Consider the following 16,362-nt stretch of genomic DNA (forward strand, 5'->3'; position numbering starts at 1 on the left):
TCCTTATGTTCACACTTGGGAAAGAGGATTACACAGCATATACACCAGGGATTGGGGGTCATCTCAGAATTCTGCCTCCTGTACATGTGGAACTGCAGCTGGCTTGGGTGTGGTCAGGGAGGAGGCGCCACCATCTTCTCTCACAGACTTCAGGACGGAAAGAGAACCACGCTCTGTGCCACTTAGAGTTGACCACGGTGCCGTCTTCCTGAGCGCCAGCCTCGGGCCTGAGAAGGTCTATGTGACGAGTGGTGGCTCTCCACCAGGAGCTGTGCCGTCTGGTTACTTCCAGGTTCATGAAGCTGCTTTTGGCTCCAAGCAAGAGAAGCGTCAGTCACAGGCCATCCAGGTGGCAGTGACAACGGGCTCGGCTTTGGAGAAAGCTAGCAGCAGCGTAGGTTTAAACTGTGTCTCTCAAGGTGGTCATAATGCCCCTGCTTCATTGGGAAATGGCCAGAGGCGTGATCTGAAGCCACGGGAAGCATGCAGAAGCACCAGCTAACACACGGATTGCTTTGTGTGTGTGTTTCTAGATTTCCAGTGGGTTCAAGGAGATGTGTGTGAAGTTCAGCTGATGGTGTATAACCCAATGCCGTTTGAGCTCCGAGTTGAAAACATGGTACGTAGCACCAGTCATTTGACCCTTTTGGGCTAAACATCAGTTCACCATTGATACGTGTTTCTTAGTTAGTATTTGAGTCGTACTTCTTATGATATATGTCTGTTTTTAAGACTTGTTTTGCCAAAGATTATAATCTTCTTGTGAATGAAGACCACGTCTTGCATTCCCCCGTTTTTAGAGCTTGGTCCTCAGTAAGTGTGTGAATCACTGAACAAAAGACATCTCGGATTTGAACACACACAGAACTGAGTTGACGGAATGTAATATTTGAAATGATCATGTTGAAATTCATATGAGAGTAGCGAGGCTACAAAGTGTATAGTATGCCCCCCACTCAACCTCACTGTTACTTCACTGCTCAGGATGACAAGATGACCAAGGCCTCTTTATTTATAAGAGAATAAATGACTGCAGTGCTAAGGCGAAATCTGCCTCGGGTTTCAAATCAGGTGTCAGCCTGAGTGTTAAATGCCCACTCTGCGATGGTGTCTGCCAAAGCTCCTCCCTAGCTCCGCAGTGTCTGCTTCTCCACGCTGGACCTCGTGTTCCCGGAGGAGAGCCCTGCACGTGCTGGGTGGATTCCCGTCCTGCAAGTCTTCTCTGTGCTCATCATTGTGTGGGTCCCCTTTGTTACTTCCCTGTGATGTGCGAAGGGCGCTGTTAGCTGGGTGATGCTTTCCTCTGGGGTTTTATGACTCGTGTTCAGAGCTTGCCGAGTGCCTAGGCCACGTGTCAGGCCAGGCCTCTGCTCCATGGTCAGGGTGCAGGAGGGGCTGTGGGACCTACGTGGAGGGTCGGGGAGGCCCCGCTGAGGACACAGGATGAGTGGGAGCTCGCAGGCAGACTGGTAGTTACTTAAGATGATGTTTGGGCCTCTGGCATGAGGCATGGTTTTCCCACGTCCCTTGGAGCTCTTAGAAATTCAGCTGAGTATTGAGTGGGCAACCTGAGGTCCCCCCTATAAGAGAGCCACCTATGAGGATGAGCGTTCCCTCCTCCTCCTTTTGCACAAGAACATGCCAGCCTCGGGGCTTAGCTCTTGGTCAGGCCTTGTAGTGGCTTTGTCTCCTGGCCTAAGCCAGGAATAACATTGAGAGTTGTTCAGAGAATTTTCTCTAAAGTGGTTAAAGTATCATATGCCTACTGTTTCTTATACATTTCTATTTAGGCTTAACTTTAACTGGTCGGAAAGTAATACCTGCATTTGGGACTTCCCTCATGGTCCAGTGGTTAAGAATTCGCCTTGCAGTGCAGGGGATATAGGTTCAATCCCTGGTCAGGAAGCTAAGATGCCAACTAAGTCCCTGCTCCGCAACTGGAGTCCATGTGCCCCAACAAAGTGCTGACACAGCCAGATAAATGAATTGATTTAAAGAAGTAATATGTGCTTTTATCAAAAACTGAGGAAGAACAAAGAATAAAATTTACCACTAGGAGACAGCCCACAAATCATATTCAGAATTAAAGAATTACATTGCGAAATGTTTCAAGTGTGGGAAATGGCGCAGGGAAGAGCCACACCTCGGGTATCCACCGTCACAGTTAGCAAGTGCTCACGGTGGGCCATGCTGGCTTTAGCTATTTTAAAAAGAAATCAAATGCGAGTGTATTTTGCCTGGAGACAATAGCCACCTAATTGGTTTCTCCGCTTCCGTTCTTGGCCACGTCGTCTGTTTCACACGTAGTTAGATCATTTCATGCTCTTGCCCAGACTCTGGGCGCAGGCGTGCTCTCTGTCACTAAGGGAGCCTTGCTTCTGGGTGCTTTCCACAGACAGAGTTAGAAACAGTGTGTGTGCATGCACACATGGGCACGTGCTCACGCGTACCTACCACATGCATCTGCACGTGTGTACATACATGTACGTGTGCCCAAGGGCACACGCACACAGATACAGGCTTCACAGATCCCAGCCTTACAGTCATCCCTTCAGGTCTGCTCCATCTCCAGAGGGCTCTCCTTGCCTCCTTCCACATCCATGTCCTTGCCTCCCCCATGAGAACGTGGCTTGGGGCAACACCAGTGTCCCCTCACCTGCCTGCTCCTGGGATGGCACGCCCTCCTTCATGTAGGTCTTCTTAATGCCCCTCTGCCGTCTTCTGCAGGCTTCAGTGCAGGACTCTCACCCCTCTCAGTAGGCTGACTCCAACATAGGGGGTGTTTTTGATCTCTTGTTAATGGTACTTAAAAAAAAAAGCGTTTATTTATTTCTTTATTTGGCTGTGCTATGTCTTAGTGGCGGCATGTGGGATCTAGTTCCTTGACCAGGGATCGAGCCTGGGCCCCCTTCCTTCTGAGTCCTAGCCACCGGACCAGCAGGGCCGCTCCCTGTCCATGGTATTTTTGCTGTTTTGTCTTCTCACGTGGTTATTGCTCGGTTATGGAGATACTTCTGCTTTGTGAATGCTGACTTTGTTACCGGGCTGTTGTTCACGTTTCCTCGTAGGCACCACAGGCTTTTCTGCAGCTTTTGTGTGTAGCTGATCGTCTCCATGCTGTGTCTTCTCTCGCCTGTTGTGCTGGCCAGGGCCTCCGTCATGGTGCCAAGGAGAGGGCCCGAGCGCGGGGAGGTCCTGCAGTCACGGGCGGCTCCCAGAGGCCACGCAGCCTGTCTCCTCCCCCACCTAGTGTAGGGCCCGGCTCTTAGAGAGATGGACTGATGGTTCGCAGACGCGCCGGAGGAAGATTAACCGATTGCTTTCCATGTGCCATATTTTTTTCATTTTGTTCGTAAGCAAAATATTTTATTATTTCTTTCTGTTTATGTTCCAGCTTGGTAAAACAACGAAACAGCACACACATTCATACTGTGTCAAGCGGGGCTGGTATTGAAGATGGAATTGTTGTTCAGGCGCCCCTGGTGCTGCCCACTTCACGACTGTTTTGTAACCATGCTTCTAGGCCGTCTTTTGTTCACGTCACTAAGGAGTCCTTGTCTTCTGAGTCCCAGGTGTTCCTGCTGGCTGAGCGGGGGCTTTGGGTCCGGGTGGGGGCTGCACTCACTGTGTCCTCTGCCGCCCGCTGCAGGGGCTACTCACGAGCGGAGTGGAGTTCGAGTCTCTCCCCGCGGCACTCTCCCTCCCGGCTGAGTCTGGTCTTTACCCGGTGACGCTCGTCGGGGTCCCGCAGACGACGGGGACGATCACTGTGAACGGTAAGGACAGCTCCTTTCTGGCTCTGGTTCCAGGGGCTTCGGACTCCTGCGCCACCATGGAGGGTTCACCGCAGACAACCGTGCAGAGGGCATAGGGTGTGGTGTTGGCTGCCGCGCGCCAGTCTGTCTTTCTTGGACCACAGGCGCACTCTGAGGTTCTCCCCCTGGGGCTATGGCCCCGCCACCCTTCTCTCCTCTCCTTCTGTCTCCGCCTGCTGCCTCGGGCAGTCTGTCTGTCTCCTTTCCCGTCCAGACCCCTCTCCTGGACCTGCCTGTCCTGCACTCACTCTCCTTGTCTGTCTCCAGGGCGTGTCACACTCAGTGTGTCCCCACCCACCACCCCCACGTCGCCCCTGCCCCGTGGTCCCATCCCAGGGACCCAGGCCCCGTCCCTGGCCAGGCACCAGGGGTCATCCTGGACTGCTCCTGTCTCCCCCTCACTCCCCTTACGTTACTGCCCGTGTTGTCAACACCCTCTGCCCCTCTGCCCTCTATCGGGCTTGTCACCGAAGCATCAGGACTGGTCTTTCTGCCCTCATTCTTCCCGTGGTGCGGCCTCGTGACCTCTCCGCAGCGCAGGCCTCTGGGCTGGAAGCAGTCCTCCCTTCACTGTGCTCCCTGCCAGGGCTCCCTGTCTCAGTCTGGCTGCGTCGCTGGGCCCCGTGCATCTGGGCAGGCGTGGAGGGCCCGTCCTGGGCATGCGGCCTGCGTCCCGCCCCCTGCTCGCGCTGTCCCTCTGCAGGGGGGCCTTGAGGCCTGGCTCAAGTGCCCCTGCGGTGCCCACCCGGCCTTGCCCTCCCTCCACTGTGGCAGCCCTTGCTTCACATCATGCCCGCCATGGCCTGTGGGCCCACTTCTTGCCAGCCGCATCTGGCTTTCTTGGCTGGATCCTCACACCTGGCACATAGTAGGTCTTCAGTATCCATTTGGTGGCTGAAAGTCAACATTCACTGGGAAGGGAGTCTGTTTAAAAGGAGGCTTTGAAGGACCATACTTTATTATTATTATTTTTTAAAATATTTTTTCTTTCTTTTTTTTTTTTTTTTTAAATCAAACTTAATAAAAAGCACTTGCCCTGTCCTCCATGCCGAGGAAGGAACACGATGGTGACACCGCTCTAACTGCTCCTGGAGATGCTAGGTTTGAGTTGTATTTTGATAAAATCTGGCGAATATCTTCTGGAATCATAGTAACTTCTGGAGGTGTAGGTGTTTTGAGCAGATTCTCGTAAGAAGAAATTGTAGGAGAAGAGGGTTCTGCAAAATTCTCAAAGCACTTGTCTGAATTTGAAACTAGCTGTGACTTTCAAACCAGGAGTGCAGAATGTAGGTGCCAGTGCTCAGTATTTTTTCCCAACGGCTGGGTTATGAGGCCAGGAGTGGCAAGACATTATCATTGGGCACTGGTTCTGTTTCGTCCAACTGTATAATCGTCATTTAAACACATAGTATATTCAGAGATACCAAAGTGTTCTAATTTAGAGTTACACTCAAAATCATCCATCTTTAATGCACATTTTGGAGTTTTTACTAGTGAGTGTTTGGACAATGGAGTTAAAATTTTGGCTCTTCCTTCTGGTTGTTTACTGCTTGGGAGGTTTGGTATAATCAGAAAGTTGTGGACTACGTGGTGACTTCTCAGGAACAGAAGTGCTTGCAGCAGAATCCAACAAATTGTCTTTCACGTCAGGCATCTCAGGACGTTCACATTCACTGGACTCTGGTTTAGAGTCAGTGACTTCTTGCTCATCCACTTTAGAATTCGTACTTCTGAGTTAAGGTCATGTAGAACTCTCATTGGACAGTCTTCGTGTCCTCTCCGTTAAGTAAAAGCCTGGATCGGATCCTAAGAGCTCACAAATTTTTTCTTTATATATATATTATTGAAGGACCATACTTTAAGAAGAAGGAAATGTGGGTGCCATGAATTGGAGCTCTTTTAAGTCGAGGGCTGTATCAGGGCCCTGTTTGTCTCCACAGTACCTCTTGCTTCTTGTTGAGTATGTAGACGTTTAATATGGATGCAGAGAAGTTGCCACCCTAGGTACTTACCATCAAGTGTTACTTGATTTTGTTACACGGTGAATGTTGTTTATAATAATTACCTCAAATTTCAAAAGCCATTTCCAAGCTTTGCTTAAACAATTTCAAGTGCTTATCTAACCTGAGGAGTGTTTCTTAAATGAAAATTTTGCTAATCGTAAATTACAGTGTTTGTACACATTGAGCAGATTGCCACATCACGTAACAGTTATAACAATAACCGACTCTTGAACTTTCATCTCTCAATGCAAGATTTTGAATCACTTTCTTTCAAATACTTATTAAGTCCCATTATGTCCTGGAAAGGGGTATAAGCTCTCCTTTTCATTTTAGGGATGGATAAATTTGAAAAGCAAATTAGTGAAAGGGATGAGACACTGATTGTGAACTTGGGTGACGTTTGTGGTTTGTGTCCTGTTGGTTGGACGCAGCCCACCTTGGAGCGGGCTTGCGGGCCCAACTCTCACCTCTGCTCAGGGACATGAGGCTGTGAACTTGAGCTCGGGAGCCGTGGGCCCACTGGGCAGCTGACGGGCCCTGAATCTCAACTCAGGTCGGACGGGACCCTGCGCCCCTGTCACCCGTGGGGCCCCCTTGGGCGTGAGCCGTGAAGCCTTTCCAGGGGGTGAAACTTGGCCTTTTGTCCCCAGGCTACCACACCACGGTGTTTGGCGTCTTCAGCGACTGTCTGCTGGACAGTCTCCCGGGAATCAAGACCAGCGGCTCCACGGTGGAGGTCATCCCTGCACTGCCCCGCCTGCAGATCAGCACGTCACTGCCCAGGTAGCGCCCACGGGCACCAGGCCTGCTCGCTGACCCCAGGGCCCCCGGGACCCCTGTGCTGCATGCTGTGGCCAGAGCCCGGGAGCCGGAGTTACCCTCTGACCTCGAGACCTCTGACCTCACGGCCAGAGTGTGAGTGTATTCAGGGGACCAACAGGCAGTGCTCTGCTTGCGGCAAACTGGAGCAGAGTTGAGGCGTTTCTTACTAAGATCAGAACAAAATGTGAAATTAGCCTTTGGAAATGTCATTTTTATGAGAAACAGTTGAGGCTTAAGAGAATTTAAGAAGTCTTATCTTCTAAAATAAAAACAGTCCTTTTTTTTCCCTCTAGCATTTTAGGAAAGGATAAGGAAGGAAGAGAAATCTCAGAGGGAATGGCTTAATGCTTTCTGGTGTTTCCACTGTTTGCTCACTGAACAATATATGTATGTTTAGGTCATACTGCATTTCATTTAGTATCATAGATTTCTCTTTGCATAAATATATAACATAAGCTAAAAGCTTTCTGTTTTAATTGCTTAAAAAAGTGCATCCTGAAGCCATCTCAGAATCACATCCCCATTCATTTCCCTGCTGTTGGGATTTGGGACCGTCTCAGTTTTTGCTCATACGGATAATGCTTTATTGTTTATCCCTTGGGCTGCCTTTCTAAATGTGTCTCGGCATTTTCTGAGATGTTTGGAAGGTTCAGTTGCTTACTCAGTGGGCCCCTCCTTGGTGCCAGCCTCGCCCACCTCCCCCCACACCCCCCAGCTTAAGCCGGGCATGTGGGGCGCGGTCTTTGGGACCGTCGGCTCTGTGTGCTGCGCTGCCTTCTGCTTCCTCCCTCCTCTTTCCCCGCCGTGCCAGGGGCTAGCACCCTCTCTGTTTGTGTCAGCTGTGTTTCAGTTTTCCCAAATACTTTCCCTGCAAATCCAGGTGGACTACAGTTCTCACCTGAGGAGGGCTCTGTGATGAAATGTGGAAAGAAGTCACTTACAGTGAGGGCTGGAGTCACTTATCCTTACTTGACAGAGAAAATTTATTTCTTGATTCACAAGCAGCTCTAAAGGTATAAAATGCCAAGGAGTTCACGTTGATTCTCTATGCTGTTGTTTTTGGAGAACGGGCTTTGGATGTGCTTTTTGACTCCACCTGCCACACGCGCCTCCCTTGTTGATGGCTGGCATTTGTCCCCATTCTGTCTCCAGAGCCTCCTCCCTGTGGTCACAGTGACCTCCTGGCCCGGAAGTGGCTTTGCCACTTGCATTGGGAAGGGGACACCAGGGTGATGAGGACTGTGGGCTGAGTGATGGTCATTAGGACTCAGGCCAGAGTTTCAGACCAGCGCTGCAGTGCCACTGCCTCAGGGGCGCGTTGGGCGAGCCTCGGGGTCTCTGGACTCTGGGCTGTACCCCGCGTGGCCCAGGGCCCCGCCTGGCCGGTGCCGAGGGCCTGCCAGCTGCCCCAGCTCCCGTCAGGGGTTTGCCAGCATCGCTCGTTGATTTTACTGGGATGTGGAGGCTGCTGTTTGTGCTTTCCACTTGCCTTTTCCCCCAGCTCCTATGTTGTCATTTCGAATGGTTCATTTGAGTTTTCTCCTTCAGTCTGTGGATTTTCCGGGCATTTCTGAGATTTAAAAATTTTTTGAGCAAGCAGCACGCTTAGGGATCCTTTGAAGTAATTCGTTGTTTCACCTTTGCCCTCAGCATGATCCAACGATTATTCTTATGGTTCACACACACATGAGCCAGTAAGGCCAGTGAGAGCCTTATCTTGTGACCCAGAGCGCCTCTGTGTGTGGACAGTGCTCAGCGCATAGCGACTCGCCCTGGAGTTCCTGGTTGCTGGGCGCTGATTCTGCGCTGAAGCCATGGCTCCCTAATCCGTGTGTCTGGAGTGCTTAAGTGTGATGATGCGCATGACTCTAAAATGCCATCAGTTTTATTTCTGTTTTTCTAGAACGGATTATAATTCTTACTCTTATTTTAGGTCTGCACATTCATTACAGCCTTCCTCTGGTGATGAAATATCTACTAACGTGTCTGTGCAGCTTTACAATGGGGAAACCCAGCAGCTTGTCGTGAGACTGGAGAACATTGGGCTGGAGCCACTGGAGAAACTGGAAGTGACCTCGAAAATCCTCACCACCAAAGGTAGGGGCTTGTCATGGGTTTGACTGCAGAAGTATCTATCTTTTTTATTTGCAGAAGAGACACTTTGCTCTTTTTTTAGATACCCACACCATGTTGCATCGGGGTGAGCAGATTAACAGTGTTGTGGTGGTTTCAGGGGAGCACCCGAGGCACTCAGCCACACACGCACCTGGGTCCACTCTCCCCCAGACTCCCCTCCCATCCAGGCTGGCGCTGAGCGTTGAGCAGTGTCCTGTGCTGTTTACAGGAGGTCTTTGTTGGCTGTCCACTTTAAATATAGCAGTGTGTTCATGACCTTCCCAAAGTCCCTAAGTATCCCTCCCTTGCACCAGCAACCATAAGTTCATTTTCTAAGTCCGTGAGTCAGAAGAGACCCTATAGATAACCAGTGTCCTGAAAGTCTAAGAACCTCTCCCACTTTTAATTTGACGCCTCTGTGAAGTTGTTGTTTTAAGTGTGCATGAAGAACTCACAGAGGAAGGTAACAGAGTGCAGAACACACCTCTGTATCGCCCGTGCTCTTCACACCGATCAGGTCCTCAGCAGGCGTGTCCTGGAATGAGTGAGCAAAGAAGAGCACGTGCAGGCTCGGAAGGGTACCATCTGGGACCCGTCTGCCCAGCCCGGTGCCTGCTGTGGGTTCAGCACTCAGAGCCTGTGCACCCCCTCTTCCAGTGATGCCGTTCTAGTTCTAAGCCACATGTAGCTCGGGCTCACAAGACCTGTCTTACATTTTGGATTCAGCATTTGCTCACTGTTTATCCTTCACATGCCTCAGCTTCCTCCTGGGTAAGCAGGGGAGGTGGTCCTGACATGGTAAGCTGTCCTAGGAGCTGAGTGAGGCCACAGAGGGACCTGGTCAGTGAGGTGAGTGAGCAGTACTGATTGAAGGGGCATGCGCTGTGTAGGAGGAGGGCTGGGCATCGAGAGGAGTAAGTGGAAATAGGATCAGCTCATCTAAGGAAGTTAGAGAAACTGTACCATCCATGGAGGCCAGAGGCAAGGGCAGCACTGGGAGAGCAGGCTGGTGGGGCTCCGTGCTCCGCTGCTCTTGACTTAGGAGCCAGGTGAGCAGGTGTCCCCGGGTGCCTGAGTGCACCTGGCCCGTCGAGAGCAGTGCCCTGGCTCTGGTGGCGAGGCTGTCCTCTCCGAGAGTGTCTCCAGGGTTCGATGCCGGGCGGGGGGCTTCAGAACTGCTGTGCCAGAGTCCAGTCACGCCGTCATCCTGGGGGAGTGGCGGCTGCCCCACGGCCCCTCTGCTCCAGGCCGTCGTCGTCATTTTATCCACGGTGGGGAGGGGGTCTCAATCTGCGTGTCCCCGATGACCAGTGACGCTGAGCACCTCTGCTGTGGCCGTCCTCTGAGAGTCCACTCTTGTGCTGGCCCTCTCTCCTTTTCCCCAGTGGGTGTTCTGCCTTCTCTGTCTCTGTGTCCGTCTGCCCCTCTCTGCTGGCCCGCAGGCTGTCTCTGATCCTGAGTGTGAGTTCTGAGCTAGAACCATGTGGCGTGAGCGCCCACTCCTGCCCATGGCTGCCGTTCTTTCGTTCTTTCTCTGCCACGCCCGCCCGTGGCTGCTGCTCCTGCCCATGGCTGCCGTACCTTCTCCGCTGTGCCCACCCGTGGCTTCCGTCCTCTCTCCGCCACGCCCGCCCGTGGCTGCTGCGCCCACCCATGGCTGCCGTCCCCTCTCCTCTGCACCCGCCTGTGGCTTCCGTCCTCTCTCCGCCATGCCCGCCCACAGCTGCTGCTCCCGCCCGTGGCTGCTGTCCCCTCTCCACTGCTCCTGCCCGTGGCTGCCATCCCTTCTCCGCTGCTCCTGCCCGTGGCTTCCGTCCTCTCTCCGCCATGCCTGTCCGCGGCTGCTGCTCCTGCCCGTGGCTGCCATCCCTTCTCCGCCGCGCCTGCCCGTGGCTTCCGTCCTCTCTCCGCCGCGCCCAACCGTGGCTGCTGCTCCTGCCCGTGGCTGCCGTCCCCTCTCCGCCGCGCCCGCCCGTGGCTTCCGTCCTCTCTCTGCTGCGCCCACCCGTGGCTGCTGCTCCTGCCCGTGGCTGCCATCCCCTCCCCATTGCGCCTGCCCGTGGCTGCCATCCCCTCTGCACTGCGCCCATGGGCACGTGGAGCTCTTCGCGGCGGCGCGGCTTTCCTAGTCCCTCTTTTGCTTTGGTGTCTCGGAGTCTTTGGGGGAGTTTTGATAATCCTACCTTAATCTCATCCTTTCTTCCCTTTCCCTCCTCTTTTCAGGAGCAAGCACTTATGGATTAGGTAGAAAATGCCTCCCTGACATGAAATACCTTATGTGGTATTCTGAATTTAATTAATTGGTTATAGGAGTTGGTGGATATTTGAACAAGTGAGCTAAAATTAAATGACAGAAAATTGCAGAGTATATAATGGTAAGAATGTTCACATCCCCCGTAATTTTCCTTGGCTTCACAGCTCAGCCACTGGAAGATATCTTCCTTTTCTCAATAAACCTAAACAGTCACCATGTGTCCATTATTCATTGCAACTGCTTCTCTCTGAAGCTCAGTTCCTCTCATTTCTCCTTTGGGAACCCCTGACGTCCTTGGCTCTGCAGGCCCCACATCGCCGGCCTCTGCCCCAAGCTTCAGCTTTTGTCACTTCTTCCCTTAAGCTCTCATTGCGTTCGTCGTCAGGAGCTAGTTTCAGCTTCTTGGATGTTGGTGCTGTTTGTGAACTTGAGGATAAACGCCCTCCTGTGCCTGGAAGCCGACCTGCTCACTTCTGTTCCCTCCTTTGCCTTTCTCCACGGGGTGACTGGGGTCCCCTTGTCTCAGAGGCCCTGGGACACTTCTGAGGAGCCCTTCCACTCCATGGTGTTGCCGCTGCTGTGCCGGTCTCCCTCCAGCCAGCTGTGGGTCTCTCAGAGACAGCCAGTGTGTCTCCCCTTTGGTTCCAGGCGGGTCCATGGGCGGTGCTCAGTCCCAGGGACTGTCCACGGAGAGGGACATGGCCGCTCAGTCGTGTCCGACTCTGTGCCACCCCATGGGCTGTTGCCCGCCAGGCTCCTCTGTCCATGGGATTCTCCAGGCAAGAACGCTGGAGTGGTCGCCATTTCCTCCTCCAGGGGATCTTCCTGACCCAGGGACTGAGCCCACATATCCTGCTTTGGCAGGTGAATTCTTTACCTGATGAGCCACTGGGGAAGCCCCATTTAGGGAAAAAAAACTTCTCGCCACAGTGGGAGTAGAGGGGACATGCGCTCAGCTGGCCAGTCATGTCCGAGAGGGCTTTTCCCCTTTCCAGGGGGGGTCTTGATGGGCCCGAGCCAGGCCCACTTGTCAGGTGAGGTGTCACGGGGGTGGAAGCGTGGGAATCGCCGTGAGGCCCCCCTCAGAGCCCAGCTCCGTCCTTCCGTGCGCTTCTGCCCACGCTGTCCTCTCACACCGTCTCCCGGAAGGGCCGTCAGCAGCTCGGTCGTCTGAGCGCTGCCTTTCTCAGGGTCCCGCTTTCGGGGCTGCCCTGCCTGCGGTGTTCCTATGCTTTCCAACCCTTCTGGAGCTTACTCTCTGTATCAGCCATCCCCTCCCTCTCCAGCCTTTCACTCTAAAAATACTCAGGCATATGGAGAAGTGGAGAGACTCTCACAGTGAACACTGCAAACCCGCCATCTAGGTTCTGTAACGTCTGACTGTATTTGATTTATCGTGTCTGCCCAGCTTCCTGTCCATCCCTGATTTGTCTCGTTTTATTGTATCATTCAAAGTAAGTTGCAGATTACTGTGATTTTACCCACTGATCCTTTAGTGTGCATGTCATTAGGGTTCAGTGTTTGAACTCAGCTGAGTGGTATTAATACTTGAGGCAGTTTTTTTTTTTCTCGTTAAATAATCACGAAACTCATCAGAGGCCTTTTTTGGGGTAGGATGTTGGGGTCCCAGCTTGCCCAGGTGTCCCAACTTTCTTTTGGAAAAAAGTATTTGGGGTGAAATACACAAGTCTTATGTTACCATTTGCTAGATTTTGACAAATACACGTCTCCCCCAACTATTGTCAAGGTACATACATCACGTACATACATTGTCTTCCCTGCAGAAAGCCCTTTCCTGGCCCCTCCCTTCGCCTGCCCGGCCCCCGGCCAGTGCTCACTAACGCAGATGTGGGAGGGTGGGGACCCTGGGGGACCCAGGCAGAACTGGGGAGGCTCCTCCAGTGCTGGGTCCACCCGACGCCGTCAGCATCACCTCTGGCCCAGCTCTGTTTGGTCTCTTGGAGGGCAGGGGGTCAATTACTATGACCCTCACTCTGTGGATGGGGAGGGAGTCTGGATCACACAGCTGGTTCCGTCCTGTGTGTTGCCGGATGGCCACTCGAACCAACACGTTTGCGATTGAGAAACGTCAGCTGTCGCTCCTTTTTAACTCTCACCATAAGCTGCCGGACATTTACACGTGGAATTAAACTGATGAAAATAAACCATCTGCTTCCAAGATACACCGAGGGAATAACTCCTGTCCCTACATTCTCTGGCACCAGCAAGCCGTCAGCACCAGTGAGTGATGTAACATAAAAGGGAGGACGGGAAAGTGTCCTAAACTGGAACCTCCTCAGGAGTTTCCTCCCCCAGTTCCATGCTAGGTCTCAACAGCAATAGTAACTTTCACCATTTAGCGCTACTGCATGCCAGCTGAGTGGTAGTAATATTTCGGGTAGTTTCCTCTCCCTCACATTAAATAATCATGACTCTCGTAAGAGGTCTTTTTTGGGGTAGGATGCTGGCCTCCCAGATCTGTCATCTGGGTGCTCGTGGCGCACGTGTGTCCCCCGATCACACACTCCTGACACAGGGCCGAGCACTGACCTTCCATCCCAGCACAACAAGGATTACTGCCCACGTCATGTCTGATTCTAATTGCAGTCTGTGAGCAAGCCTTTATTTGTAGGTGATTAAAGAGGCAAGCTTCTACCTTGACTTAAGCAACCATAAATTTCATTATAATTAAGCCCAAGTTAAGAATGTGTTGTATTTGCTTTCCTGCAGATATTCTGAGATTCTTGTCAGCGTGTCTACAAACATAGATATACATGTACCTGAGTATATAAATACACATACGCATCCCTTAATTTCTTTACTCTTCCAGTTTAATTTTTTGACAAGAAGCTGCGACTCCGCATTGGTGTGCTGAGCAGTTCACGGGCGATTTGACTGAGGGGCATCCCTGCTGCTCCCTCGTCTTGTGAGTGTAGCGGCCGAGTCTCTGTAATTGGAAGCACCTCTGAAAGGTCCTCAGACGTGGAAGGTCAGCACAGTAATGGCTCCTCTGTTCCTGTCAGTGTCAAATAACCCATTTCACGTGACTGCACAGAGCTAAACTCGAGCATTACAATAATGACTGTTACTTCTGAAACTATTTAAATTCCACAGGGGAGAACGTTAGTGACACGTGCTCCACCGTTGATTTATGTTTATCTCGTTTCTGCTGACAGCTTGTCGTTGTGTAGGGTTCTGAAAAGCTCCCCGGACATTCTGTTTTGTAGTCCAGTAGTGAAGGGAAGGAGATCCAACCAGTCCATCCTAAAGGAGATCAGTCCTGGGTGTTCATTGGAAGGACTGATGTTGAAGCTGAAACTCCAATACTTTGGCCACCTGATACAAAGAGCTGACTCATTGGAAAAGACCCCGATGCTGGGAAAGATTGAGGGCAGGAGGAGAAGGGGACGACAGAGAATGAGATGGTTAGATGGCATCACCGACTCAATGAACATGGGTTTGGGTGGACTCTGGGAGTTGGTGATGGACAGGGAAGCCTGGCGTGCTGTGGTTCATGGGGTCGCAAAGAGTCGGACACGACTGAATGACTGAACTGAACTGAATGAAGGGAAGAACCAGAAAGGTCCACCTTTGAGGCATAAAAGCGCATCAAACCCGACAAGGAAGCAGCTCGGCTTTGTGTCCTGCTGCAGCTTGGGGGGTGGTGCGTGCGCCGTGACCCCGTCTGTGTCGGTACTGAGGTGTAAACACCTCAGTGGTTTGGCTGCAGAAGGCGAACAAGCCGTTCCCTGTGGACCTGCCTGTTGTCTGAACATGTTGCTCTTAGGACGTGGAACTTAATGCAGAAACTGGCAGCTCAGTTAGACCCTTTCTGAGGGCACCCTAAGCTTGCAGGCAGTGGGGGCTGAGGGTGTGGCAGGGCCTCAGCATCTTGGCCGGTACTGGCGTTTCGGAGAGAGGTTTGCTGTGGCTGGTGGAGAGGTGTTAGCGCACACGGCTGTAGTCTTGGGGCCTGGGATCCGGGCTTCCAGCACCCGGGGCCCACACGGAGGGCTTGTCCATGCTGGCTCCAGCTCGCCTGGCGTCTCTTAGACCCTTCCATTCTGAATTAATCTATGAGAGAGAAAAGTAGAGACAAAGACTGCCTTAGCCTGGTTGACACATACTGTAGGCTGTGCGTGATGGGGTCATGGAGGGGATCTCGCTCCTACTAGTGCTTTGTGGGGGACGCAGTCACTTGCACTGTGGAGTCAGGTGCGGGCCAAAATCCCAGAGAGGAATACGTTCCAGCAGGCGGCTAGAGCTTCAGGACTGGAGGTCAGGTCAGTTTGTAAAACCTAATCAGTGTTTTCCAGAATAGGCTGCATACTCAAAAGTAAAACAGTTGCTGGCAAGTGTATAGAATCTGTGTGTTCTGTGCATTATTCTGTAGCAGGAGGGTCCTCTTGAGAACAGAGTGCAGTGTTCTTGTCCGAGGTGGTGCTCGCAGACGCAGGTGACGGCCTTGCAGCAGCCGCGATTCTGGAATTTTCTGGCGCTTTGATCCGTCACATGTTACAGGGTTTGCATCTTCCCTTGCTGTTGAAGATGCACGTGGATTTTCTTGGGGCATTGCTGGGTCTCAGGCTGCCTCTGTCACATGAGGATTATCACCTTTGTTGCTGTCATTGTAGAAAAACTGTACGGCGACTTCCTGAGCTGGAAACTGGAAGACACCCTTGCCCAGTTCCCTTTGCAACCTGGAAAGGTGGCCACCTTCACCATCAGCATCAAAGTGAAGCTGGACTTCTCCTGCCAGGAGAATCTCCTCCAAGACCTCAGCGATGGTAAGCTCTCCCCGACTCTGATTAGCACGTGGTGGCCCCCAGACGCATGGCAGCAATCACCATCCCCCCAGCCCCGCTGTTCTGTCTCTGTTCCGTGCTTGTCATGCATCGACTCAAGCAGCGTGAGACTTCTCCCGGGCACGCGCTTAGTGAGTGAGTTACCGTGGACGTGGAAAGTAATAAAAGTACTTTTTAGTTGAATGGTTTCTTAATTTGCACTCTCTGCCATTTTGTGCTCATTTGCCAGGAGGTCATCCTGAATTAGTGGAATATAGGAATCACTGCGTTTTTTTTTCCCCCCGAGTATAACTGCTGTGATCCCTTAGACATCTAATTAGCTGTGATTATAAAGTTCTCCTTCAAAGTCTGGTGATTTCTATAAAGAGATGGAGTGTGGAGAAAAGGAGCTTATTTTTGTCATAACATGAGGACTAGCTGATTAGGGGTAAGACTGAGTAGATTAATTGTGTCGGTTTATGAAGCATGGGGGCATCATGGGGTGTATCCACTCAGGCGGCCACAGAGAGCTGCACAGCCGGCGTGGCTGCCGCAGCGCTTGTCTCCTC

General features: G+C 52.0%; 1 protein-coding gene and 1 pseudogene across 7 annotated transcripts in view; one reads left to right on the top strand and one right to left on the bottom strand.

The window, feature by feature from the left end:
- The window catches only part of TRAPPC9 (trafficking protein particle complex subunit 9), a 405,352-nt gene that overhangs the window by 103,965 nt on the left and 285,025 nt on the right, over nt 1–16,362 (top strand). For all 7 annotated transcript variants that reach the window (XM_060419983.1, XM_060419984.1, XM_060419988.1 and 4 more), the window contains 5 exons: nt 534–619; nt 3,650–3,776; nt 6,469–6,601; nt 8,574–8,737; nt 15,644–15,796. In XM_060419983.1, the coding sequence (XP_060275966.1) occupies nt 534–619; nt 3,650–3,776; nt 6,469–6,601; nt 8,574–8,737; nt 15,644–15,796 (663 nt within the window). The remainder of the gene's footprint in view (nt 1–533; nt 620–3,649; nt 3,777–6,468; nt 6,602–8,573; nt 8,738–15,643; nt 15,797–16,362) is intronic.
- Nucleotides 4,598–6,301, bottom strand: LOC121820374 (spindle and kinetochore-associated protein 3-like; annotated as a pseudogene).

Source organism: Ovis aries, chromosome 9, assembly GCF_016772045.2.
Source record: "Ovis aries strain OAR_USU_Benz2616 breed Rambouillet chromosome 9, ARS-UI_Ramb_v3.0, whole genome shotgun sequence".
Taxonomy (NCBI): domain Eukaryota; kingdom Metazoa; phylum Chordata; class Mammalia; order Artiodactyla; family Bovidae; genus Ovis; species Ovis aries.